This window comes from Clupea harengus, chromosome 13 (assembly GCF_900700415.2).
Source record: "Clupea harengus chromosome 13, Ch_v2.0.2, whole genome shotgun sequence".
Classification (NCBI taxonomy): domain Eukaryota; kingdom Metazoa; phylum Chordata; class Actinopteri; order Clupeiformes; family Clupeidae; genus Clupea; species Clupea harengus.
Genome location: NC_045164.1, coordinates 12,300,646 through 12,327,097, shown reverse-complemented (window position 1 = coordinate 12,327,097; position 26,452 = coordinate 12,300,646). Strand labels below are relative to the sequence as shown.

The window sequence follows — 26,452 nt, the reverse complement described above, 5'->3', positions numbered from 1 at the left end:
TGAATCAATACCAGTGATCTGATTTTAGGTTACCCAAGAGGTGGTATCCATCATGTTGGAAATAAACGTTTCTCTTTTATATGAGCTGTTTGTCAGTTTCAGTCAGTGGAACATTTTAAAAGGGCCTTGAATCAAAAGCTTTTGCATAGTTTTCCAACTAAAAGAAAAACATGTGCAAGCCTTAGAACTGTAAATTCTGACCTGTCCTCCTGAAGTCTGACGTTCCACTGAGTTCCCTTGTTGCTCCCTGCCCTCCCTCAGGTATAATCTGGCCTGCCACCGCCTGGAGACCCTGCTGCAGAGCATCGACCTGCCGCCCCTCAACAGCGCCAACAACGCCCAGTACTTCCTGCGCAAGCCCGACAAGGCGGTGGAGGAGGACCAGCGCGTCTTCTCGGCGTATCAGGACTGCGTGCAGCTGCAGCTGCAGCTCAACCTGGCTCACCACGCCGTGCAGAGGCTGCGCGTGTCGCTGGGCGCCAACCGCAAGGTGCTGCCCGACATCTACGACGCCCGCGAGCTCGTCCACAGCTCGTCCACGGAGCAGCTCCGCACGGTGATCCGCTACCTGCTGGACACCCTCCTCAGCCTTCTGCACACCTCCAACGGTGAGCCCACCATCAGCACATCCACTCCAGTGGTTTTGGGACTTTTTTTTACCAAGGGTCATTGATGAATTCTGAAGATTATTATGAGGGTCCGGTTAGTGGAGGAAAGCTGATCACCTTTGTATTGCACACCTCAAATGGGTGAAGTTTACATTTATTTTACATTTGAAAGGAAGGGTTTGCATTGAATTCCATTCATTTTATAATAAAATACATTTAGATGATAATTCCAGCTGATCACCATGAGATGCAGAGAACACTGCGTGTGAACTCCATGGCAGTCGAAGTTCAGTGGCTTTATGTAGCAAATCATAAAAAAGCATGGATAACACTTGAAAGTGAAAGTAGTCAAGTTCAGTAGGAAGATGTTGGTCAGCTAAAGATGAGAGATTTTTCTTGCAGCCCTTCCCTGTTCTATTCTCTAGGACAGCCATGTAATGTCTCTCTTTGTAACAGACAACCTTGTGGATCTTGCTGTGATCATCTGAAAGCCCCATTCAAGGGACACTGTCATTGACACTGACATTCATCGCTTGGAGATGGCTTTCCCTTTTTCTATTTTCTTTCCTCCGATCTAATCTCTCTCCCTCCTGTCCTGTTCCTCCTACTTCGGATGAAGGATTTGAGTCTTAGATTTTATTACTTAACTTGTAGGTCATTGAGGGTGAGCAGCAGCTATAGGTTTGCACTCTTCTTTTTAATGGTTTACACATCAGTCCAGACAGACAGACAGACAGACAGACAGACAGACAGACAGACAGACAGACAGACAGACAGACAGACAGACAGACAGACAGACAGACAGACAGACAGACAGACAGACAGACAGACAGACAGACAGACAGACAGACAGACAGACAGACAGACAGTGCTTCAGAAGTGTTGCTGTGTACAGTGATGATGAGTCCTCTCTCATGAAAGAGAATAATGCATCATCCTCCAGCAGCCACGGCTGACAGCTCCTTTATCCCAGCACTGCTTTTGTAGTGGCACAGTGAATTATGAAGGCCGGCCTGTGTGTGTGTGTGTGTGTGTGTGTGCGTGTGCGCACGTGTGTGTCAAAGGAGGGGGGCCTCTCCTTTCACCTCCTCCATTATGTTCCCCCCGCCCTCACTTGGCTCCCCTCTCCTCCCCTCCCCTCTCCTCTGCCCCTGTCATTGTCACTCGTGACCTTGTTGATGGCCCAGATATTGTGGGATTAATTAGTGCCGTCCTGACAAAGTGAGGTCAAGCGTGTAATGACTTGATTCTGTTAACCGGGGAGCACTCGCACTTGTCTTCCTCTTGTCTCCTCTCTGCCTCGCCTTCCTGTGCTCCTCCTCGCACCGCCGCTCTTTCTTCTCCTCCTCCTCCTCCTCCTCCTCTCTCACCTCCTCTTTTAGAATGTTGCCCTCCCTCACTGCTCTGCCTCAGGCCTTTTCCTGCGGCTTCTTTTCTTAGGTCTCACAATACCTCTCTCTCTCCCTTCATTCCTCTCGCTCTCTTCATCCCTCTCTCTCTTGATATACTGGAGACTAGAAGTTTAATTCTGTCTTATAAATGGATATTTGACCATTTTGGCTGTTGGTTTGATGATGTATGATGTGGTAACTCAAAGGGACTTTTCATAATTCAGCACTCTCTCTCCCCCTCCTTATCTTTCTCCACCTCCCTCAGGTCACTCAGTTCCCTCGGTTCTGCAGAGCACGTTCCACGCGCAGGCGTGCGAGGAGCTGTTCAAGCACCTGTGCATCAGCGGCACGCCCAAGATCCGCCTGCACACGGGGCTACTTCTGGTGCAGCTGTGTGGGGGAGAGCGCTGGTGGGGCCAGTTCCTCTCCAACGTGCTGCAGGAGCTCTACAACTCTGAGCAAGTGCTCATCTTTCCCCAGGACAGGTAACACACACACACACACACACACACACACACACACACACACACACACACACACAAATATAGATTCCCTCACACAAACATTCCTCTTCCCCCAGGGCAGGTAACACACACACACACACACACACACAAAACATTCCTCTTCCCCCAGGACGGGTAAAACACATACACACCTAATCTCACTCTCCACATCTCATGTCCCTGCAACCCAAAGAAGCTTGTCCTGTGTATCTGACAAGTTAACATGCACTCATACAAGAACAGCAAACAATATTTCAGGTGCACGCTGTTACCCATCCTCCTTCATATATCTGTTTTCAAATCTCACAGCTGCACACACATGCCAATTGCATACAGACCCGGTCACATAAGCCACCCTAACCCTTCATCAGCACCATAGACACCCCGCTGACTGAACCTTCCTTCCTTCCTCCTCCTCTTGTCCTGGCAGGGTGTTCATGCTGCTGTCCTGTATCGGCCAAAGATCTCTGAGTAACAGCGGGGTTCTGGAGGGGCTTCTCAACCTGCTGGACTCCCTGCTCTCGCCCCTGCAGCAGCCCTCCAGCCACCAGCTGCGCCGCACTGACGGTGGGAAACCACGCCTCACACACCGCTCCTCTACTTTGATCCTTTGATCCACACACATATTGACATGATTTGGAATTTGTGAAGAAGCGGGAGAATCTTTGGATTTTAATAACATCCCACAATAGAACCTCCTGTGTTCGAATGGGAACAAGTTGATTGTTTTCACAATGTATGTGCACTCCCATAGCAAGCGGCATTCTGACTTTTTCTGCATTGGTGTGTGTGTGTGTGTGTGTGTGTGTGTGTGTGTGTGTGTGTGTGTGTGTCTAACACAGGTGTGCTGGACATCCCCATGATCAGCTGGGTGGTGATGCTGGTGTCTCGTCTGCTGGATTACGTTGCCAGTGTGGAGGACGAGGCCACTTCCAAGAAGGGAGGGAAGGACCGGGAGAGGACCTTCACAGGTCAGCACTGTCCCTGCATCCAGAACATCATCTGTGTATTTCCCAGCGTTGCAGACTTATATATTTAGATGGTGTAAATTAAAACATAAGCACAACATTTTTGAGTGATAAGCTGCTGAGCTGGTCCTATTTGACTAAAAGAAAACATGTCTGCACACAAATAAAGGACTTTCACGACCTGATGTTTTGTCTGATAAGCTCATAGTTATGGTTTTGATGGTCTTCTCTTCATTGCCCTTAGGAAACCAGTGGAGCTTCATCAACAACAGCCTTCAGTCCCAGAACATGAACCGATCAACCAAAGGCAACAGCAGCTTAGACCGCCTATACTCCCGCAAGGTCCGCAAACAGCTGGTCCACACCAAACAGGTAAATGTGTCTCATCTCCAGGACCATCCCCACTTACACAAGAGACCATTAACTTTTATTTTATTCCCTAGATGCAAGTATCACCAATAATCTTTTTTTACTCGTTCCTTAGATCACACAATAGTACAGAGATTGATGCGTGTTGTGTATCTGTGTAAATCCTATTTATGATGGAGAAATGAGGGCATCTCCTGGAGTAGGGTCGGAGTGGGCAGGGGAGGTGGGTGGAGGGTTTGACGGATGGCCCTTGCCAGCCGGGGTGCCTGGTGGGGCTCCACATTAATCATGTCCTTTTCATTGCAGCAGTTAAATTTGTTGAAAGCCAAACAGAAAGCTTTGATGGAGCAAATCGAGAAGGAGAAGATCCAGAGCAACAAGAGCTCCTCGTACAAGCTCCTGGTCGAGCACGCCAAGCTCAAGCAAGCCACGTCTAAGGTGAGAGATAAACTAGTCACAGTTGCTGTTAGGATGTACTAAGCATTTGTTTAGAAGGTGAAGCTTTTGACTGGCCCTCAAAACGTCTATCATCTTTTTCTGTTCTCCCTCCCCAATCTTCCTTACCTCCCACCCACCCTTTCCTCCCTCTGTCTCCTCTCCATGATGCTGCTGTTTAATTTGCCTGCTCTATGTCTCATTTGGTCATCTCACCCTCTTTCTCCCCCTCCTCCCCTCCCTAAACGCTCCCCTGTCGTGTTGCTTCTTCCTTCAGCACTTTAAGGACCTGATCCGTCTGAGGCGGACTGCCGAGTGGCCGCGCTCGTCCCTGGACACGGAGGCGGCGGCGGCGGCCGCAGCCAAGGAGGCTCCGGAGGTGGAGCTGCTGCCCTTCACCCTGTCCCACGAGCGCTGCATCTCCGTGGTGCAGAAGCTGGCCCTCTTCCTGCTCTCCATGGACTTCACCTGCCACGCCGACCTGCTGCTGTTTGTCTGCAAGGCACGGACCACACCCGCACTCTCACTCTCACTCGCACGCTGCCACAATAAACCCAAACAATACCCTACACCCGTTCATTCACTTATTCAGCGTTACTTTCAAGATGAGCTCCAGTCTCCTGCTGCTGCCCGTGCATACAAGCAGTCTTTTGGGGGGCAAAGGGTTAGCCTTCTTCTAATCTTCCCCTTTCCCTTCCCTTTGTTCCTTCACCTCCATCAGGTGTTGGCGCGGATAGCGAACGCCACGCGGCCGACCATCCACCTGTGTGAGGTGGTGTCGGAGCAGCAGCTGGAGAGGCTGCTGCTGCTGCTGGTGGGCACGGACTTCAACCGCGGGGACATCTCCTGGGGCGGCGCCTGGGCACAGTACTCCCTCACCTGCATGCTGCAGGACATCCTGGCAGGTAATAGACCATCAGCAAAGCACACGCACAGCACCAAAGATTCTATTTCTGTTAGAGGAAGGAGCACTTGGGAATGAGTGTTACAGAAATCTGCAGCAGTTTTGCATAATACAAAATTAGCTACTTATAGAAATGACCAGAGTACTTACAAGTATCCTTAAGAGAAAGAGCCAAATAAGAACTAAAAGCAACATGATTGTACGAGGGGAAAGAAAACTGTAGATGGATGTGCAGCAAAAGCATAGCTTCCACCCCATCTTTTATCTCTCAACCTTCTCAGAAGTTGAATGGACTCCTTCCCTGTGTCTGTGTGTGTGTGTTTAAAACATGCTTGTCATCCCTGTGCAGGGGAGCTGCTGGCCCCCGGGTCTCTGGAGGGCATGGACGAGGGGGGGGCCATGGGGGAGGAGGCAGGGGCTGCGGCAGCGTGCGCGTCGGCGTGCGCAGGGGCCGAGCCCGAGGAGGCCCTGGCCCAGCCCTCGCCCCTCCCCCTGGTGGAGAGCATCGACGAGGCCCTGGCCCCCGATCTCATCGCAGGTACTCCTGGGAGCTCATCCTCTGTTTTCCAAAGTGCGTTGGTATTCCCGTCCGTAACCACCTTTCCTCTCACCCCTCCCCTTTTATACACATGCTGTTTGAGAACGGTGATGGGTTTTGTTTCATGTTTTTTCCACTGATATTAATTTATTGTTTCTTTCTCTTATAGAGCTGCATGTATTTAATTCCTTTTTTCTTTTAGTATTGTCATACAGCTACTAAAGTGAAATATGTGCAGTATGAATGGGTTGTATTTTTTGGCAGCATTTTGTCATGCCACATTATGCAGATATCCTGTAACTTTAAGATCTAATAGAAAATTGTTTGTCTGCAATCTATGGACGAGGAACCCTAACATGGTGTAGATATCAGTGATGTACATAGTTTTCCACCATGTTATCTACTGGCCAACACCCCCTACTTGCAGTGGTTTCTAAAACACTGTAACGTTCAAGCCCAAATGTTCATATATGAGATATGATTCATATATGATTGTTATTCACAGTATTTTACTACTTAAACTCACAAAGTAATCTACCAAGTTTATGTGAGAAGGAGAGCGTTTTGGTTAGAGATCCTCTTCCTGTGATTTTGGACCTGTTTGATATTTCGGCCTTAAAATTGCCTAGTGACGTCCTAAAGAGTGCCTCTGTGAGCTTGCTGCTTTTAGTGTGCTTGCTTGGCAATATTAAAGCTGTTTTCATTGTCCAAAGGTGCTCCACCTCTATCATCTTTGGAAAAAGATAAAGACATAGACTTTGACTTGCTACAAGACCTGATGGATGTTGATATTGATCCTTTAGATATTGATTTGGAAAAAGACCCCCTCGCCGCCAAAGTTTTTAAGGTAAGGCTTCACGCTTTCTTCACTTGAGTTGTATTTCTCTTTAGCACGTCTTTGTTTTCCTGCAGGACACACAAACGCTAACAGACTGGTCATTGGTTAGGTTCATAGCTGTTATCAATCCAAATCCAATAGAAACAGTCTAATTTTTTACATTCAAACTAAAGGAATGGTGATTACAGTAATCTCCCCTATGCACCCCCTCCATTATTATTCCTCACGGTAATAGAAGGCCTTACCTTTGATTTTTGTTGTTTTTTTGTGTGTTTTGTTTTCTCTTCTCTTCCACAGCCAATTGGCAGCACCTGGTATGACTACTGGGGTGCTGACTATGGCACCTATAACTATAACGCCTATGTAGGGGGCGCAGGGATACCTGTGTCCAAGCCTCCGGCTGCCGCCGAGAAGCCTGGGCCTCAAAGCCTATCAGTGTCTGTCTCACAAGGTAAGGCACCACTTGGCCTTAAACCCTCTTCTTTTAGGGATGCTTACCGGCCCCTTAGATCCATACCTCAGTAGACTTCAATGTCTGGCTGTGTAACACGGAGCATCTGGATTTTGAGGCAAAATGTGTTAAGGTTTAAGATGTTAGGCTTGCACTAAAATGCTGTTGAGTGAGGAGATGCCCAGGAGCAGAGATGTATTCCAGATGCAGAGACCATATGTGCTGTAATGATGAGAATCAGACCACCCCTCTCTCTCTCTCTCTGTTTTCATTCTCTCTCTCCGTCTCTCTCTGTTTTCATTCTTTCACTCTGTCTCTCTCTTTCTTCCCCCTCCTCAGCTCTAGATGCTCGTCTAGAGGTGGGTTTGGAACAGCAGGCTGAGCTCATGCTGAAGATGATGGCCACGCTGGAGGCAGACTCTATACTACAGGCCCTCACCTCCACCTCCCCCACTGGTACAATCTCTCTGTCTCACACACACACACACACACACACACACACACACACACACACACACACACACACACACACACCATTTTTGCATATCCATCCCTTTAATGTAGCTATCCATCTTTACATTCATAGGAACTCTTGTCAATCTATCTAGCATACATTTGATCTTTTACCAATCCCTTATCTCCTCCCTCTCTCTCTGTCTGACCTCCAGTGGTCCAGTCCTCTAACGGGACGGACGATTCCCTGCTGCGGGGGCTACACAGCTCCCCCCCTGGCAGCAGTCTAATGGTGCAGCCCTCCTCCATCCCCATGCTGAGTGCCTGCTTCAACAAGCTCTTCTCCATGCTGCAGGTGCATCACGTCCAGGTAAGCCCAAAGGAGGACAGGACAAGACCATGCATACACCACTGGATTGTCCCTGGGGATCATCATAGGCACTAGGCCACCACTGACAGTGAAATATTACTATTGACTCCAGTGTCTGATGTTTATGATGAGAAAAGCCTTTATGTAGGGTGTGTCCCTTTTGTCTATTGTTGACAGCTGAACAGCTCTGTTTTCAGGGACTCACTCTTGATAAGAAAACTAATCATAATAACAATCACTCGTTGATAATAATGATAATGTGTCTGTGTCTCTCCCCTCAGCTGGAGTCTCTGCTGCAGCTCTGGCTGACCCTCAGCCTGAACTCATGTCCGGGCGGCTCGGATGATACCGGCTCGGACATCTTCCTGTTCAACGCCAGCCGCGTGCCCACCATTCCCCTAAACCAAGGTCAGAGCCCCTCTCCGTGTCCTGTCCTGCCCAGCCCGGCCATCTGCTGCCACAACTGGACATTACACAAGCGGACCCATCCCTTCACTCTGAAACAGTCACTTATTATCCTTTGTTTTGTGCTGTCCCCCCTCCATTTACCACTGACTTCTAAGGTTAATCTTCTGCTCTCTTGCAGTGTTGGTGTGCGGTGTGTTGTATAGTAGCGTGTGCATACACCTTTACACACATTGTGTGATCACTTTGAATGTAGTGTGTGTGTGTGTGTGTGTGTGTGTGTGTGTGTGTGTGTGTGTGTGTGTGCTTACTTTGTGGTGAGACACTTTGGCATCCCATTGATTTTTGAGTTTAGTGTACATACTGTGTCTGACACTCAGCAGTTTCACTATGAATGTGGCTGGTTTGTATTTGTTTTGTGTGATAGACACTGGCATTACTTAGTATATTAAGTGTGGTGCATATTATGTACTAAATGTCCTCTTGTGTGTTTGGATCTCCCCCAGCCTCCATTAGTAGTTTCCTCACAGTGCTGGCCTGGTACCCCAACACCTCGCTGAGGACCTGGTGCCTGGTGCTGCACAGCCTCACCCTCATGACCAACATGCCCTCCAGTGGTGAGTCCCGTCAGCTACCCAGGGCCAATCAGAATCAGAATAGTATTTATTGCCAAGTAGGTTTACACCTACCTGGAATTTGTTCTGATGTATAGGTGCATACAGTAAACATAAAAACATAAAAACACAGTAAGTACTACACAAACACAATAAGTACTACAATTCAATACAAAAAGCAGGGCAGTAGGGCAATAGGAAGCATGCGGAAACATGACTGTCTATATTTTTCTGTGTACAAGAATGTGCTGTATAGAAGGGAAAAGGAGATTTCAGTTATAATTGATGACCTATTCAGTGTGCAATTTATAAAACAAGGAAAAAAGGCCTGGTTAAAAGTTGTTTAAGGGAATAAATAAGGGTATTTACGAACAAGTGTAGAAATGGATACATGAATAATGTTTTGCTCGTCCCCTACAGCCTCCAGTAGTGGGATGGGCGGCCACGATAGCACGGCCCAGCAGATGGTGTCAGAGCTCACGCTCGTCCCTGTCCTTGTGCGCTTCCTGTCGGGGAGCAACCCCCACGGCACCAGCCAGCACAGCTCCCAGGTACAACAGTAGTCCTCTACCTTTGTTCTCTTAACGTGATGAAATTCATTATTTACTAGAACATTCTGTGTTTAAGAGAAGTATATACTAGAGCCCATCAGTATTTCTGTTGAAGATGCTTGCTAATATGAATTGAATTTAAGCATGGATGTCATGTTCCTCTCCTCCTTGCCAGGTGGGGCCCACTGCAACCCAAGCTATGCAAGAGTTCCTGACCAGGCTCCAAGTGCACCTTTCCTCCACGTGTCCCCAGATGTTCAGCGGGTTCCTGCTTGAGCTTATGCACATTCTGTCCATGGAGAGGTGTGTATGTGTGGAGGCTTTCTGACTGTCTTTTGGCCAATATTCTTGCCATCATATGTCCACATTTCTATAGGAACTGATTGATATGGAATGACGCCAGCCCCTTTGGAGGAGTGCTGAGCTTCCCTGTTAGTTTGAGAACAGTGCTGTAACGCATTTCTATCCGTTTTTCCTCTTTCATTCTGAGCCCTGTGTTCTGTGTTGTTCCCCTCTCTGCCTGCAGGGGACCCTTCCTGTCAGGCCAGGGCCCACTGGACGCCCAGGTCAAGTTGCTGGAGTTCACACTGGAGCAGAGCTTCGAGTCTGTGTCGGTTGGCACCATAATGTCAGTCATCGAGTCCATCACCTTCCTGGTGCACCACTACATCACCTGTTCCGACAAGGTGGTGTCGCGCAGCGGCTCCGACAGCTCCGTGGGCGCCCGCGCCTGCTTCGGTGGGCTCTTCGCCAACATCATCCGGCCTGGCGACGCCAAGGCCGTCTGCGGCGAGACCACGCGCGACCAGCTCATGTTCAACCTGCTGAAGCTGGTCAACACGCTGGTCAAGCTGCCGCTCACAGCCGACGGCAAGTTCAGCGGGCGCGTGTCCCCCGGGGGCAACGGCTCCAGCGACAGCGTCTCGGACGAGGAGAAGGTGTGCGGCAGCAAGGAGGGGGCCGGGCCGGGCGGAGCGACCCCACACCAGGGCCCCGCCGTCGGGGTTGCAGACCTTGTGCTGGGTAACCAGCAGGTCATGAGCCAGATCCTATCAGCTCTGGGCCAGTGCAACAGCAGCGCCATGGCCATGATCATAGGTATGGAAGTGTGCGTGTGCGTGTGCGTGTGCGTGTGCGTGTGCGTGTGTGTGTGTGTGTGTGTGTGTGTTGGAGTTTTTTTCTCTGCATTTCAGAGAGCAAGTAATTTAAGGTGCAGATTTATCTTCAATAGAAGCTTCAAATTAAAGCTTAAGTGGACTGCCAGAGAATAAATGGGTTTAATTCTGTGGGCAAAATAATAGATCAGCGAGAACAAAACTACTGTTCTATAATTAATCTATCTACCGTGACTGCCAAATACTGGTTTGTTTGCAGCCACACTCTGTGTAAACAATTCTTTATTGATCCACGCTTCAATTACCAAGATTCCTAAAGATTTTTCTCTGCATCTCTCTCTCTGCCCCCCCCCCCCCCCCCCACCACATTCCTCTCGCTTCCTCCCCTCACAGGAGCCAGCGGTCTCCACCTGACCAAGCATGAGAACTTCCACGGTGGTCTGGATGCCATCTCTGTGGGCGATGGCCTCTTCACCATCCTCACCACCCTCAGCAAGAGGGCCACCTCAGTGCAGGTCATGCTGCAGCCCATCCTCACCTACATGGCCTGCGGGTACATGGGCCGACAGGTAAGGAACACCGCCAGTGCTAACCCCACTCAGCAACACAGTAATACAAAATAATAGTAGAGGGGAAAAAAGGTTGTGGGGTCGTGGCATGCTCCTCAGTTCCACTGGATGCTGTTGGTGAGATCTTAAAACTCTTGATAAAAATGGATAATGCTGTAGAGCAGTGGTCCCCAACCACCGGGCCGCGGCCCGGTACCGGTCCGTGAGGCATTTCCTACCGCGCCGCAAAGAAAGAACAAATAATTTATATAATTTCCGTTGTATTAATTATTAGAGTCTGAAAGGTGTTTTATTTTGAAAAACGATCGGATTTTCCCCGACGTAACATTCGCCTGTGCCTCTTGATACGTCAAGACGCTTGTCTCAATCACGTGATACGTTACTCAAAAAATAAACCCGCAAACTAGCGAAAATGAGTAAGAAACAAACGTCCTTGGAGAGATTCTTTGCGAAGGGGAAAGGGCCTGAAGAGACGTGTGCACAATCCACAGACTCCACAGCAACGCGAAATCAACTTCAGACTGATCAAACTCATGTCAAAGCGGACCTAACTTCACCAGTGCAGAGGTGGAGGTATACTGTAATGTAGATGTGTCCATTCTATTCCAATATGGCTATATCCACGCGATTGAGTTTAATGCTTATTTAGTTATTCACTTACATTTGCAGTGTTCGTGTAGTGCTTTTTTAGAACATTAGAATCATGAATTTAAATGTGAAACGTAATTGTTAATGATTAAAATATTCTCATATTTTTTATTTTTATAATTATTTAAATCCAAGGATGTCTGTAGAATCGACGTGAACGCAATCGCCAACGGTTTCTCACAAATTAAGCCCTTAAGAACAATCTGGCTGATTCACCACTGCTATATAGCGTTCTTAAATTCTGGTCCAAGTTAAAAAGGAATCACAGATGAGAGAACTTTCATGAATGCCAGAATTGTCCCTGCAGTTACTTTTATACACGGAGGCGTAACTCGCGTTCAAATGATAACTCCGTTTTAATTTGTGGATCAGAAATGAAACTGTGTATTTGATTTGTTTGTGTCAGTCCAACCCTTTGTATTTCGCCACAGAGGGAGCTTTCACTAAACAGTCATAGGTCCCCGACGTTTTTTTTTTTTCTCCCTCTGTCACATCGCGCGCCCCCCGCCCCCCACTTTGAGAACCACTGCTTTATAGCATAAAGTACAAGTCAGTACAATGGTGAGTTGTATTTTTCATGCACTTTAAACATTCGTTTTTATGCCGGTCGCGTTATTTTATTTTTGCTGTATTTATCTGCCGGTCCGTGAAAATAATGCCTACATTAAACCGGTCCGTGGTGCAAAAAAGGTTGGGGACCCCTGCTGTAGAGGACATTTTATTCCAAGCAACATATTCTATTTTACTGGAGTAAATAGATGGTGTGTGTGTGTAGTTCAGTCTGCATGCAGTCCTCTGTTATCCTAGTTTGATATTCTCATGTGGTAGCAAAGCATTTTGCTCATGTCATCTAATCTGTGCAGTAGAATGGCCCCCACTGTGAGTTTGAATTCTATTCCTGATGGCTGTTGCAGGGCTCTCTGTCCACATGCCAGCTGTCTGAGCCTCTCCTCTGGTTCATCCTGAGGGTGCTGGACACCAGTGAGGCCCTCAAGGCCTTCCATGACATGGGTACGTCTGCATATATGTGGTCACTCAAACAGAGCTTCAACATGTCAGCTGTTTGTCTGCCTCCCTAAAGTTTTTTTTTGTTTGTTTTGTTGTGTTTCTTGCAGGTGGTGTTCAGCTGATCTGCAACAACATGGTGACGAGTACACGGGCGATCGTGAACACAGCGCGCAGCATGGTCTCCACCATCATGAAGTTCCTGGACTCGAGCCCCGGCAAGGCGGCCGATGGCAGCCTGAAGGCCCGCGTGCTGGCCTCAGAGCCCGACAATGCAGAGGGCCTGCACAACTTTGCTCCGCTTGGTACGTGCACTGAAACCTTTCTGTGTTAGTTCACACACACTTTTATACACACTTAGAACACACACACACACACACACTCTTTCATTATACTCACCCACATTTTGCATACACACGAATTAACAATTTGCACACATTCCATCACATGATTACAATTTATACAAATGCAGTGACATTTAAAATGACTTAAGTCTTTGGTGTGACTTGTCCCTCCTCAGGCACCATAACCTCCAGCAGCCCCACGGCACAGCCGGCGGAGGTGCTGCTCCAGGCCACGCCCCCGCACCGCAGAGCGCGCTCAGCTGCCTGGTCCTACATCTTCCTGCCGGAGGAGGCCTGGTGTGACCTCACCATCCACCTCCCCGCTGCAGTGCTGCTCAAGGAGGTCCACATCCAGCCGCATCTGGCCTCGCTAGCCAGTGAGTCTCACACACACACACACACGGACACACGCACGCACACACACACACACACACACACACACACACACACACACACACACACACACACACACACACACACCTCCCTTTTCAGTTCTCCTCAAAATATCCATATCTATCCTGACCTCGTCTCACCTGCCACGCACATGCTTGTTTAGACAGATGACTTGTATGTCAGTAGATGTATTTTCACATGATGCCTCATATGCATATACACGCAGATGTGCACGTTAGGCATGTCAGCCGTGCTCTAAACATACCCTTAATCTATAGTCACACTCTCAAGTGCACAGGCAATTACGGTGGCACAGACTCAACAGAAGGAGTTAAATACTTAACCGTAAGTGCATTACTGTACGTGCAACGCATGACTTGACTAACGAAGCTATTAGTATTAAATATGCAGTTAAGTGCATCACTTGAACGCCCGAGGCAAACCATTAACAGAACATACACAAATGTTTCACCAGCTAATTGTCACGACACTGAACCTGTACAGAGGATGACCTCAGGCACACACAGCATAGAGTGCTGCTTAACACAAGTTACAGAACTAGGCTTGTGTGTCCCCAGTGATGCTTCACTGTTCTAGAATATTTGCTTAAAAAAAAAAAAATCAAAGCATGAAATTTGATTTGAATCACAGTAATCATCAAGAATCATCGCCATCAGTATAGCAATCTTTTAACATTCATAGTAAAGTTTCTAATAAAAAATAAAGTCACGGTGCTCTGACAAGCTTGTCGTTAACTGCCCCTCTCTCTGCCCCCCCCTCCCCCTAGCCTGCCCGTCGTCCGTGTCGGTGGAGATCAGTGCCGATGGCGTCAACATGCTGCCACTGTCCACGCCAATCATCACCAGTGGTCTGACCTACATTAAGATCCAGCTGGTGAAAGCAGAGGTGGCGTCGGCCGTGTGCCTGCGACTGCACAGGCCTCGCGATGCCAGCACACTCGGCCTCTCCCAGATCAAGCTGCTTGGCCTCACCGCCTTCGGCAACACTTCCTCCGCCACCGTCAACAACCCCTTCCTGCCCTCCGAGGACCAAGTGTCTAAGACCAGGTACTGAGGTGGCACACTGAGCAGACTGCATCAACGAAAGCTACAGACTTAGACCAGATGAGACCAAATTAATGTTTATTAAGTTTTTTTTTTTAAATGTATGTCTGTGTTTTGTCTTGTCTTTATGTTGTCTTCTGTCTATATCCACACACACACACACACTTCTTCCCCTTATAAAAATCTTCCTGTCATTTAATGAATCTCTTGGTCTCTCTCATATTCCCTCCCTCCTTTCTCTCTCTCTCTCTCAGTATTGGCTGGCTGCGTCTCCTGCACCACTGCCTGACGCACGTGAGTGACCTGGAGGCTCTGATGGCAAGTGCGGCCGCTCCCACGGCCAACCTCCTGCAGACGTGCGCCGCGCTGCTCATGTCGCCCTACTGCGGCATGCATTCGCCCAACATCGAGGCCGTGCTGGTCAAGATCGGCCTGCAGTCCACCGCCATTGGCCTCAAGCTCATCGACATCCTGCTGCGCAACTGCGCCGCCTCCGGGACCGACCCCAACAGTAAGCCAACACAAACACCCACATGAGCGCACGCATGCACCATATAATGCCATGATAAATAATTAAAGGCAAACCACTGAACTCAGGCAAAGTCGTATATGCATTGAATTATAGAAGGTCTCTTGTTCCCTTTTGATCTCAAGTCACTGTCCATAACCCGCTTCTGAATGCCCAAACGGTGCTCTTTATTGGCTGTTAGTCAATGAGTCGTGAAATCTGTTGCTCTGAAGCAATTACCAGGGCTAATTTTCACTCTTCAAAGCATCTGTCTAAAGCATAATCACCTGCTCAAGTGAACGTGTTAATGTGCGCGATGTGGCAGTGTGCAGGGGACTGTGGGCGTCATTACACAACATTACCCTTATTATTTATTCTTTTCGGAGAGCTTCAGCATCATGTCACTGGGTTCATACCGAGTATCTAGAGTCCTCTGTTATGTGTTCATTATGAGTCTAATTGCCCTGTGTGTTCATTATGAGTCTAATTGCCCTGTGTCGTTCCTGCCTCAGATCTGAACAGCCCCCTGCTCTTTGGGAGGCTCAACGGCCTCTCTTCCGACTCCACCATCGACATCCTCTACCAGCTGGGCACCACCCAGGACCCTGGCACCAAAGACAGGTTTGGGACTCTCACTCTCTGTTGTGAACGTGTGGATGATCGTCAAATGTGTGAATGAGGACTTTTCTAACGAGTTTGCCCTCAGAGAACTACGCTCATGTACAATATTGCAACAGCTATTGAATGTCAAATGTTGTATGACTCAAGTTCAGCAAGAAGTACAACAGAAATAAGTCTGGAGACAACAGCAGCGTAAGCTCATAGCAGTGTAAGAAAGGTAGAATAAGGACACTGGCCTGTCATATATTTTGACAAATCCAAACATTTGTATTCATTGGCTCAATGTGTGTCTGAAAAAAGCCATCCCTGGAGATGCTCTCAGGCAGCCAAACCTGTGCTAAAATGTATGGGGTATTAGGAATACAGGTTTTTGCAGTTATGAGTTCTTGCTCCTAATGTTTTTTTCTCAGCTGATTTCATCTAGCACAGCTCACTTCTGGGAATAGCATCCCTGTCAGCGAGTTGTGTCGAATGAAATGAAGGGAGACAGGCTTTCAGTCACATTTTAATGGCTAAAAAGAGACCTAAGGGTTACACCAGGTAACCAGATGCTTCTCTACGGCAGCCCACCAAAACCCAACTTTCTGTCATGTGTAATTGAATCAACGTGGACCGTTGTGTGGGATAACGTCTATGGGTCTAGCTTTTAACACGGCCTCAAATTTCATGGAATTGTAACCTGTAACTAACACTACGAGACATGCATTGCTCTACCAACGTCAACGACAGCCGTGTCAAGCAACCACTTGGCCTCATTGTGATTCCGACGCAGAATATGAATGCTAACTGGACGTCTTCTCTGCCTGCAGGGTCCAGGCTCTCCTGCAGTGGGTGCACGACTCCGCCTGCGTGGCGGCCATGAAGAGGAGCGCTCCGCTAGGCTACATGGGCCCGAGCACCTCCTCGCCCCGGGAGTACGGCCTGCTCATGCCCTCGCCCTCACACCTCCACTGCGTGGCGGCCATCTTGTGGCACAGCTACGAGCTGCCGGTGGACTACGACCTGCCCGCGCTGCTCAACCGCGAGCTGTTTGAGTGAGTATAGCCACACAGAGGTTACGGTCATACTCTTTCAGTCGTGCACGCACAGGCATACGTGCGTAAAACAGCATCACTTTCCTTAATTTGCTTAGGCTCTCATTCATTGGTCCCTACAGACATGCACACAAGCGCTAATACACTTAGCACTAAGCCACTTTATCATTAACACAAACTCGTGCGCTCAGTTTCTCATAGTCAAACACTACTTTTTCCTGCCACTCTCTCTTGATATTTGTTTATTTACATGGACAGCTGCACACACACACACACACACACACACACACACACACACACACACACACACACACACACACACACACATATGCTTGCAATGATACATTTAATGGAAGGACAAAAGTAGAAAAATAGTGGCACCAGCCCTGTGTGTGTGTACATGTGTGTGTCTGTGTGTGTGAGTGTGTTCTGGTCATGTAGAGACCACTCTCCCTCCCTGAATCTGCTCCCTGCTGTGGTTTATTCATGTAAGAGTGCCTGCTTAATATGACATGAATACTTCATTCCCCCACAACAGAACAAACTACTCCGCTCCATCCAAAATGGTTTCCCTTTAAAAGCATGTGCACCTAGGCACTCTGTCCCCTTTCAGATTGCATACACACATGGAAATATGTTAACTGACCTGGGCATGCATGTGGGACAGAGAGATTTAGGGCACAGTTTTTATGGCTGTGGGTTGCGTGTTGGAGCTGTTCGGTTTCGGCTCATGTAAAGTGCAGGATTCTGTGACAAAATGGGACTTCGGCGGACAATTTTTTCAGAAATGTCAAACTTGTAGTAATGTCCCAAAGAAAACCAGAGACATGGTTAAAATCAGTACTGGTGGATGGCACCTTTTTAAATAAAGATCAACAACTCAACTGCTGCATTACCCCATACGGAGCTCCTGATCACCCCACCCTTTTTTGTTAACGGCAAATATGAATGGAAATAAAAACAGTGCTGGCACGGACCTAGGACTAGGCGTATACCCTGCAACTTGCATAGCAAGAGAGTGCTCTTAAATTTGCCGACTCACTTTTCAGTGAGACAGTGGTTAGTCATGTTACTGTCACATAATCTCTCCCTCAGTCTCATCCTCTTTTTCTCTCTCTCTCTCTCACTCCATCCCCTTTGTTTATGCAGGCTGTTGTATAACTGGTCCATGTCCTTGGCCTGTAACCTGGTCCTGAAGAAGGCGGTCGACAGCCTGCTGTGCTCCATGTGCCACGTCCACCCCAACTACTTCTCTCTTCTCATGTCCTGGATGGGCGTGGTGCCCGCCCCGGCCGCCCAGTCCCAGACACGCCACCGCCTCTCTCTCACCGACGACGGCAAAAAGCAGCACGATGCAGCGGCCGCGGCCACGAGCTCGGCGTCACACGGCGGCGGGGGCCTGACGGACGATTCGAAGCACGCGCGCTCCCCGCCCGCCCTGTCCGAGTCGCAGCTGGCCACCCTGGCAGCCGCCTCACAGTCGCCCGGTGCCATCCAGCAGCTGCTGGACTCTGGGTTGCCCTCGCTCCTGGTGCGTAGCCTGGCTAACCTCTGCTGCAACCTGCTGGCCAGCGCCGACCTCCCCTTACCCGGCTCCGTTTCCTCTTCCTCGCCATCCTCATCCTCCGCCGCTTCCTCATCTTCGTCATCACAAGCCGAGCGACGGCAGCAGCACCACCACCACCACAACTACCACAACTTTCCTTCCACGTCCTCCTCTTCGTCGTCGTCTTCTTCATCCTCCTCACCACCGCCGGTGAGTCGAGCCACGCTCTCCCCGGAACTGGCGGCACCAGTGCTGCGCTTCCTGACGGAGGTGGGCAACAGCCACGCCATGAAGGACTGGCTGGGCGGCCCGGAGGTCAACCCGCTGTGGACGGCGCTGCTCTTCCTGCTCTGCCACTCCAGTGCCAGCGCTGGCAGCATCAGCATGAGCCACAGCAACGGCCCTAGCAACAGCAGCAGCAACGGGCAGGCGGGGGCGGGGGCGTCATCGTCAGCATCATCGGCTGGGGCGTCCGCAGCCGGTCCGTCATCACTATCATCCCCCTCTTCCTCCTCCGCTGGATCCTCGGTTCCCCCTCTCTCCTCCCCAGTGCAGACTCCGGGTTTGCGGTATTCTCTGGGCCCAGTCAGGCGGACGGGTGGCCTCACCACCCAGCAGCGCACCAGCATCGAGAACGCCACAGTGGCATTCTTCCTGCAGTGCATCTCCTGCCACCCCAACAACCAGCGCCTCATGGCACAGGTATGAGCTATGAATGAATGTGTGCAGGAAGGGTGTGTGTGTGTGTGTGTGTGTGTGTGTGTGTGTGTGTGTGTGTGTGTGTGTGTGAGAGAAATAAGTGTTTAGCCTTATTATTGAGGTGCACAGCATCAACCTATCAGTCCTGAGGTTACTGACCCATGTGCTCGAGTGGGGATGCATCAGAGAGTCTAATGGAGTGATGTGAAGCTGGTTTTGACGTCCGGTTCCCTTGCAGGTCCTGTGTGAGCTTTTCCAGTCAGCCCCTCAGCGCGGCAACGTGCCCATCTCTGGGAACATCTCGGGCTTCATCCGCAGGCTCTTCCTGCAGCTCATGCTGGAGGATGAGAAGGTCACCGTCTTCCTGCAGTCGCCCTGTCCGGTGAGCCCCCTACACACACACCCACACGCACCCACACACACCCACACACACACACACACACACACACACACACACACACACACACACACACACACACACACATACAACCCTCAAGCTTTTAACTGTCAGTTCTGATGCGTTACTTATGAACCATCACACCAAAAATAATGTCCACAGTCACCACTCTCAGTTTCCCACAGATCTGATACGGAGGTGAAAATAATGAGTAAGTTAGACTGTGGTGGACATTGCAAAATGTCGGTTGGAAACCATCATTAGACTGTCAGCCTTACACAGGTGCTGTATTACAGTCTTGTAGGAATATGAAAGTAGCTGACTGTCCTTTACTTTTGCCCTGGGCTGTGCAGTATTCCCAGGTGGCCACAAGGGGCCAGCCACGCATTGTGGATGTTCAGAGACTAGTGCCACTCCGAAGTGGCCGCTCAGAAAATGGGTCTCCATTGTACATATCTATCTTAAACTCCAGCAAGCCCAGGGCGTGCCAGGAGGAACTGTGCCAGCCGGCCAAAATCGGTGGGCATCATCTCTCACTTAATTTCATTGATTTCAAACGGTCTGCGCAATTTAGCACTCCAGCAGAGGCCTGTCCGGCTAGTGCCCAGCTCTGTGTCCCTATCAGAGGTGGCTGTGTGGTGATGCATTGATGTAGATCTTAGCCTCCCGACGCGTTGACACACTGAACCAGTGTGTGTCTGACCAGCAGTCCGCCGCCACGACTCACTTAACCTTCACAGACGCGCGGCGGTGCTCCCGTCCCCCATTTGTCCAGCTTTATCTTTCCATCTCTTTGCGCCCCCCTCCGCCATTGCTATCTCCGTTGTGCATCTAAGCTTCACGCCGTCCAGCCTCAGAGGTCACGCATACAGAATGGGTTCCTTTTGTTGTGTCAGAGTCTGAATGAGAAACAGTGTGAGCTACGGCAAACACACACACAGGGCAGGAGAACAGAATACAGGGATAGGAGGTAAGAGAGACCAGGCCAAGAAAAAAGGGGGATGGGTAGGAGGTTGGAGGATGAGGAGTAGTGTGCTAAAGGGATGAATGAGAGAAGAATGTGTTCTGCTCGTTCATTGTTCATCCGCGGAGTTTCATACTCACACTCTGCCGTACTGGATGTTGACATTCTTCAGTAGCCCATGGCATTTCTGTGTTATTCAGATTAGCCACATTACGCCCTGCAGTATACGACTGTGTGTGAGGTCATTGGTCATTGCACACAAAAATTGAGCTTGTTCTTCTCTTTGCTCGTTATTTTCTATTTCCCAGCAGACCACCTCCCCGTAACACACACTCTCTCTCTTTCTTTCTTTCTTTCTCTCTCTCTCTCTCTCTCTCTCTCTCTCTCTCTCTCTCTCTCTCTCTCTCTCTCTCTCTCTCTCTATAGCTGTATAAGGGACGCATCAACGCCACCAGCCATGTGATCCAGCACCCCATGTATGGGGCAGGGCACAAGTACCGCACCCTGAACCTGCCCATCTCAACCACCCTGGCTGACGTCCTGGACCGTGTCTCAGGTATGTGTGGAGCTCCTCCGACTCCTGCTCTCGGGATGCCCTGGGCCACTTTAAGGGGCCAATGCTGTTGGGCATGGAAGTTTTGATCACTTGTCCAGCCTCAGACATCCAAACACACAGCAAGTTTACTGGAAAATCGTATCCACATGTTGTCATTTGTGCAGCTACCACACTAATCTGTACTTTTCAGTGGCTGAAAGACATTGCTTCAGCTGCGAATAGCAGTAGAATCATGACTTGCTGTTCAGGCTTGATACAGAAATCACACGGCAGGTGAAGAGAGGTATCATTTTTGTTCCGTCAGCAAGATTACTTCTCTCTTAGTTCTACAAAACATCGGCTCCAAGTATCCCCATGAGAATAGCGGTCGTCACCTTTGCTTAGTGGAGTGTTTAAAGAGCATTACGCTGCTCAAACAAGCCCCAGAGTGGGCACATGCAGGCACAGGGGTGTAGCGCTGCACTCACATGACCCTGGGACATCATGCGTTATGCGTCCATACTGATAATGCCTGGTCAAGGTCTGAGGTGCAGATGGCACTTAAGGTAAATGTATTTGGGTGTGTGTGTGTAATGAATTGCTCTCCTCCGTGTGTGTGTGTGTGTGTGTGTGTGTAATTACTCTCCTCCCTGTGTGTGTGTGTGTGAGAGATTGATGGAGAGAAGAGGAAATCATCCCTGATCCTTCAAACACTGTGTGTGTGTGTGTGTGTGTGTGTGTGTGTGTGTGTGTGTGTGTGAAGAAATTAATGTGCAGTATTGTTTTGCACAATGAGGGGTTACCTAAGATGGCCCCCCCGGGGCACGAGCGTTGGCTAATCCCTGTCTGATGGAGTGTATCTATCTACAGGGGCTAACAGATGGATGCCCGCCTGGTCTCCCCGGGCCCCTCGGCTCGTTATCGGCCTTGTTAATGCATCAGATTAGAATATTTATACACTTAAGCACTAAAGCCAGACACGCTTTGTCAGCAGCACAGCTCTATTTACTGTGTGCTATGCCTCAGGCCTCACAGGCTGGGTGGGATTGAGGAGGCTGTCCAGGCACAACTTTCTCTCCTAGGTCACCAACCCAAAACTCACACTCTCTTTTGCTTCTCCCTCCCCCCCCCCCCCTCTTATTGCTGCTCCAGACACTCCTAGCATCACAGCCAAGCTGATCAGTGAGCAGAAGGAGGACAAGGAGAAGAAGAACCACGAGGAGAAGGAGAAGATGAAGGCTGACAACGGTTTCCAGGACAACTACAGTGTTGTCGTAGCCTCAGGTAACCTCCTGACTGCACTAGCACACCCAATCAGAGAGAGTTCTGACTGTGCCACATACAGTGGCAAGGTGATGGTTGCAGTAGACAGATTGGTCTGAGCATTGCATTCAGGCATTGTAAGAAATATGATCCTTATGTATGCTTAGATCATAGTGCATACTTGTGCAGATAATCCACACATGTTTGGTGAAATTAAGATATCCAAAGACTTTAAGTGAGTATTTATTTATTTGTGTGTGTGTGTGTGTGTGTGTGTGTGTGTGGCAGGTCTGAAGTCTCAGTCCAAGAGGGCCCTGTCCACACCTCCACGGCCTCCGTCTCGGCGGGGTCGGGTGATGAGTGACAAGATGTCTGCCTCCTCTGGCGTAGACCCTACTGCCAAAACCGTCAGTGTGCCTGTCTTCCACCTCTACCACAAGCTGCTCCCAGGTAAACCCCATTCAGCACCCGCCACACTGACTCGCCCATGGCACAGATCTCTCTCAATTCTCCACACTGTCTTCACCGCAATCTCTTGATCTCCAAGTTTCTCTTTCCCTTCTTCTCTCTTTACCTCTCTCTGTCTGTCTCTGTTTCTCTTTCCCTACTTCTCTCTCTCTGTCTGTCTCTGTTTCTCTTTCCCTTCTTCTCTCTTTACCTCTCTCTGTCTGTCTCTGTTTCTCTTTACCTCTGTCTGTCTCTGTCTCTGTCTCTCTTTCCCTACTTCTCTCTCTCTGTCTCTGTTTCTCTTTCCCTTCTCTCTTTACCTCTCTCTGTCTGTCTCTGTTTCTCTTTCCCTTCTTCTCTCTCTCTCCGCTCCCTCGCTGGCTTGTTCATTTCCCCCCAGTACTGCAGCGGTCATGGGGCTGCCTGAGCCTCCTATTGATCCCAGCTCCTAAAAACAGCTCTGACCTCCACCTCAGTGCAGCCACTGTCCTTATCTCTGCCCCTCTGTCCACCCCTCTGTCCACCGCCCTCAAGCAAAACATGCTGCTGTGCACTCCCAAGTGCTGACATTGCAATGCCCCGTCCCCCAGGCTACAGGATCCCATATAATCCCCACTACTGCCTATGTTCTCTAAGAGCGGATTTGTCAAATGTTCATTTTGAGCTTATTTCTGCCTGGAATAAGTGTGGTGATGAAGGCCTTGGTGAACCCTCTGCTCACCCTCTCTGTGCCCACACAGGTCAGCCCCTGCCTGGGGAGATGACTCTGGCCCAGCTGCTGACCCTCCTGTATGACCGCAAGCTGCCGCAGGGTTACCGCTCCATCGACATGACCGTCAAGCTCGGCTCCAAGCTCATCGCTGACCCGGGCCTCTCTAAGACAGACTCCTTCAAGCGGCTACGGACAGAAAAAGGTACACACACACACACACACACACACACACACACACACACACACACACACACACACACACAACACACACACACTCGCTCACATGCCCAACCCACTCATCCCCTCACACTTGTGCATGTGTGCACCCTTCTCTTTGGTCCCCCCTTCCCCTGCTGTTGTGTGCCATTCGTCACTGCTTTTGGAGGGCATCTTGTGTAAGTAGTCCATAAACGGGACCCTCTCCTCAACGCCAACCCCATCTCTCCTCTCCTCTCCTCTCCTCCTGACAGCTCATTCCACACCGGGATGGATGACCCTGCTCTCCCCACTCTCCCTCCTCAGAGCCAGGCTCACAGCCTCACAGCCACACGCATAAGGTGCCATTACCAGACCTCATGTCTGGGTGGAGGAGAGTGGGAGGGGGGGACCTCGCTGAACTCATTCTACTGTATCTCATTCTTCCCTTAATGAATCGGAGGCGTGAAGAATCACTTGGCTATTCATTTATCTGAAAGTCCTTTTCTGTGCCCCAGTATCTCTCTCTCTCTCTCTCTCTCTCTCTCTCTCTCTTTCTCTCTCTTTTTCTGATCCTTTCTCTCTCTCTTTCTTTTTCTCATCCTTTCTCATTCTCTTATTGTTATGGCTATTCTCTGTATGGCCATTCTTACTTTAAAGAGCAGTAAATGGCGTGACGTGCACATACAAAAGGCGGATAATGCGTTTGTATAGCTGTGTGGGTCGGTTCAGGGCTGAGGGTCTCCTCACCTTTGTGCTTTTGACAGCCTCAGAGCCCACTTCCCACCCCCCCTGATGAGCATGGAGCCGTGGAAGGATTGGGTGATGAAAGCTCCTGGAGCTGTTGCCAATCTCATTTGGGGCAAGAGAAACGTCAAACAGTTGATGAGAGTAGGTGTGGATGAGAGAACTTGAAGTGCTCTTTTAAGATGGGGAGGAAAGTCTGACAAAGAAAAGGATCTTTGTTATCCCAAGGCTCTAAGAAGGGAAACGGTTTTACTGGACTTTTTATTTATCAAGGTGGTCAAGCTGAAACCCGTAGAGCCCCTAGCAGTTTGGTTTTAAGTGCCAGTGGATAAATGAAGACCTTATGATCTATTGAAAGGATGAAGCAGGCAGCTCTCCTGGTTACCTCCACTGTTGCTCTTGCTGGGAGACGGGTCTTAAGAAAACGCTGACTGCGGCCCGTAACCTTAACTGTCCTTTTCTAATTCAAATCCACATTGTCTAGAAGTTGTGGGTAGGGTGTATTTCACCTGAAGGATGGCTACAATGTTTCTGAGTCAGCTCATCTTTCCTTCGTGAGTCTGTTTCATCTCTTCCCTGCAGAGTCCTCGTAACTCTCCGTTCCTCCCCCTCCTCTGTACCACCACCAGTGCTCTTTGGGAAAAGGTCACGTTTGTAATTTTAGACAATTTTTTCTGGTCTCCTCAGCGGCCTGTGGTCCCGTATTGAGCTTGAGTTGATACTGATCTGCTCTAGAAGTCTAAACACACACACACACACACACACACACACACACACACACACACACACTTCTCTGCCCTAACACACGGTTCGTCCACACCTCCGCTTGCCCTCGGGCACGCATCCAGGTCGGAGGCATGTGCTGCTCAAGTGATTTCCACACTCGTGTCTCTCTTGTATATTAGCATTCCATGCTGCGCAGGCAGGCAGGCAGGCAGCCTTACTCTCAGGCCCCCATCATGCCGGAGTGAGCGCGTCTGGTAAAGTGGAGGGCCTGTTGAGAAAAAGCCGTCGACTGCCACGGAGATGTGCTTTTAATCTGACATTGAAACCACGGGGCCGGTGGTGTATAGATCATGCCCACAACTGCCCCCGGTGTGTGTGTCTCGCTATCCCTCTCGGCCTTATTTGCCCTTCTCCACGCCGCTCTCTCTCCTCCTCACCATTCTCCTTGCCATGCCGGGGCTTCTCTTTTTTTTTTTTTTTTTTTTTTTTTCAAGCTTGCTTATCCTCTCTCTCTTTTTTTTTTCCCCCCTCCTCTCTTTCTTCCCTCCTTTGTTTTTTTTCTCTCTCAGTTTTGTTTTCCTTGGTGTTCTTTGTTCTTTTAAATCCGTCCTCACTGCATGCAATGTGCACCCCTCTATTTGTTGTGAGTTTGTTTATCCTACAGTGCAAACAGATAGTTACGCTTGATGTCACAACAACAAAGAACCCCATGTATCTGTGTGTAAGTGCCAGTCTGTGTGTGTGTGTGTGTGTGTGTGTGTGTGTGTGCGCGCCTCTGTGTCTGTTGGAGTGTGACGCCAGAGCCCATAGGGTGAGTGGCAACTGCAGCAGTGACCAGTAGCAGAGAGCAAGGGAGGGGAACGCAGCTAGCCGTCACCCCCGCTTTGCACGCTTCAGCAAGAGCCACCTGTGGACTGCCACCCACTGATACGAGCGCATTCAGCGTACAATATGGTGGTGCAGACTGACTGAATCTTTTGATTTTTTTAATTCTGAAGAATTCATTTTAAATTACTTCAATCCAATCCAGAAACGAATCTAGAAAAAACTCCTGTGAAATGAGCATGTTCATTATTAATATTATCAACCAAGTTAATTGTATTTCAAATAACAGTATTCTCTCTTTTCAACCCATATCATCTGATTAGTGCTTAAGTGGTTTTCTAGCCATTGGGCTTCCTTTTTCACATATGTGCTCTTTACCTTAAAAGCTTTCTTTGGACATCCACAGTGTTCCCTCAGGGCCACTCTTCCATGCACTGACCCTCCAGTTTTCCACCAGAGGAGACTGAGAGGATGTTCAGCTGGAGATGGACCTGAGGGGCCCTTTCCTATCAGCGTAGAGGAGGTGCTGCAGAGAGAGAGAGAGAGAGAGAGAGAGAGAGAGAGAGAGAGAGAGAGAGAGAGAGAGAGAGAGAAGAGAGAGAGAGAGAGAGAGAGAGAGAGAGAGAGAGAGAGAGAGAGAGAGAGAGAGAGAGAGAGAGAGAGAGAGAGAGAGAGAGAGAGAGAGAGAGAGAGAGAG

At 49.4% G+C, this 26,452-nt stretch overlaps 1 protein-coding gene across 1 annotated transcript in view; it reads left to right on the top strand.

The window, feature by feature from the left end:
- Nucleotides 1-220: 220 nt before the first annotated feature.
- The window catches only part of birc6 (baculoviral IAP repeat containing 6), a gene marked incomplete at its 5' end in the record, with an annotated part of 90,429 nt that continues 64,197 nt past the window's right edge, over nucleotides 221-26,452 (top strand). Inside the window, 32 exons of the mRNA XM_031579321.2 lie at nucleotides 221-608; nucleotides 2,265-2,484; nucleotides 2,933-3,069; nucleotides 3,345-3,473; nucleotides 3,715-3,842; nucleotides 4,146-4,277; nucleotides 4,552-4,776; nucleotides 4,996-5,179; nucleotides 5,528-5,716; nucleotides 6,430-6,563; nucleotides 6,852-7,005; nucleotides 7,345-7,461; nucleotides 7,674-7,828; nucleotides 8,110-8,236; nucleotides 8,740-8,850; nucleotides 9,268-9,398; nucleotides 9,574-9,701; nucleotides 9,925-10,496; nucleotides 10,907-11,082; nucleotides 12,645-12,741; nucleotides 12,846-13,040; nucleotides 13,256-13,456; nucleotides 14,260-14,539; nucleotides 14,791-15,047; nucleotides 15,557-15,665; nucleotides 16,475-16,699; nucleotides 17,849-18,947; nucleotides 19,183-19,326; nucleotides 20,732-20,861; nucleotides 21,993-22,124; nucleotides 22,392-22,553; nucleotides 23,291-23,464. Of these exons, the coding sequence (XP_031435181.1) occupies nucleotides 221-608; nucleotides 2,265-2,484; nucleotides 2,933-3,069; nucleotides 3,345-3,473; nucleotides 3,715-3,842; nucleotides 4,146-4,277; nucleotides 4,552-4,776; nucleotides 4,996-5,179; nucleotides 5,528-5,716; nucleotides 6,430-6,563; nucleotides 6,852-7,005; nucleotides 7,345-7,461; nucleotides 7,674-7,828; nucleotides 8,110-8,236; nucleotides 8,740-8,850; nucleotides 9,268-9,398; nucleotides 9,574-9,701; nucleotides 9,925-10,496; nucleotides 10,907-11,082; nucleotides 12,645-12,741; nucleotides 12,846-13,040; nucleotides 13,256-13,456; nucleotides 14,260-14,539; nucleotides 14,791-15,047; nucleotides 15,557-15,665; nucleotides 16,475-16,699; nucleotides 17,849-18,947; nucleotides 19,183-19,326; nucleotides 20,732-20,861; nucleotides 21,993-22,124; nucleotides 22,392-22,553; nucleotides 23,291-23,464 (6,742 nt within the window). The remainder of the gene's footprint in view (nucleotides 609-2,264; nucleotides 2,485-2,932; nucleotides 3,070-3,344; nucleotides 3,474-3,714; nucleotides 3,843-4,145; nucleotides 4,278-4,551; nucleotides 4,777-4,995; nucleotides 5,180-5,527; nucleotides 5,717-6,429; nucleotides 6,564-6,851; nucleotides 7,006-7,344; nucleotides 7,462-7,673; nucleotides 7,829-8,109; nucleotides 8,237-8,739; nucleotides 8,851-9,267; nucleotides 9,399-9,573; nucleotides 9,702-9,924; nucleotides 10,497-10,906; nucleotides 11,083-12,644; nucleotides 12,742-12,845; nucleotides 13,041-13,255; nucleotides 13,457-14,259; nucleotides 14,540-14,790; nucleotides 15,048-15,556; nucleotides 15,666-16,474; nucleotides 16,700-17,848; nucleotides 18,948-19,182; nucleotides 19,327-20,731; nucleotides 20,862-21,992; nucleotides 22,125-22,391; nucleotides 22,554-23,290; nucleotides 23,465-26,452) is intronic.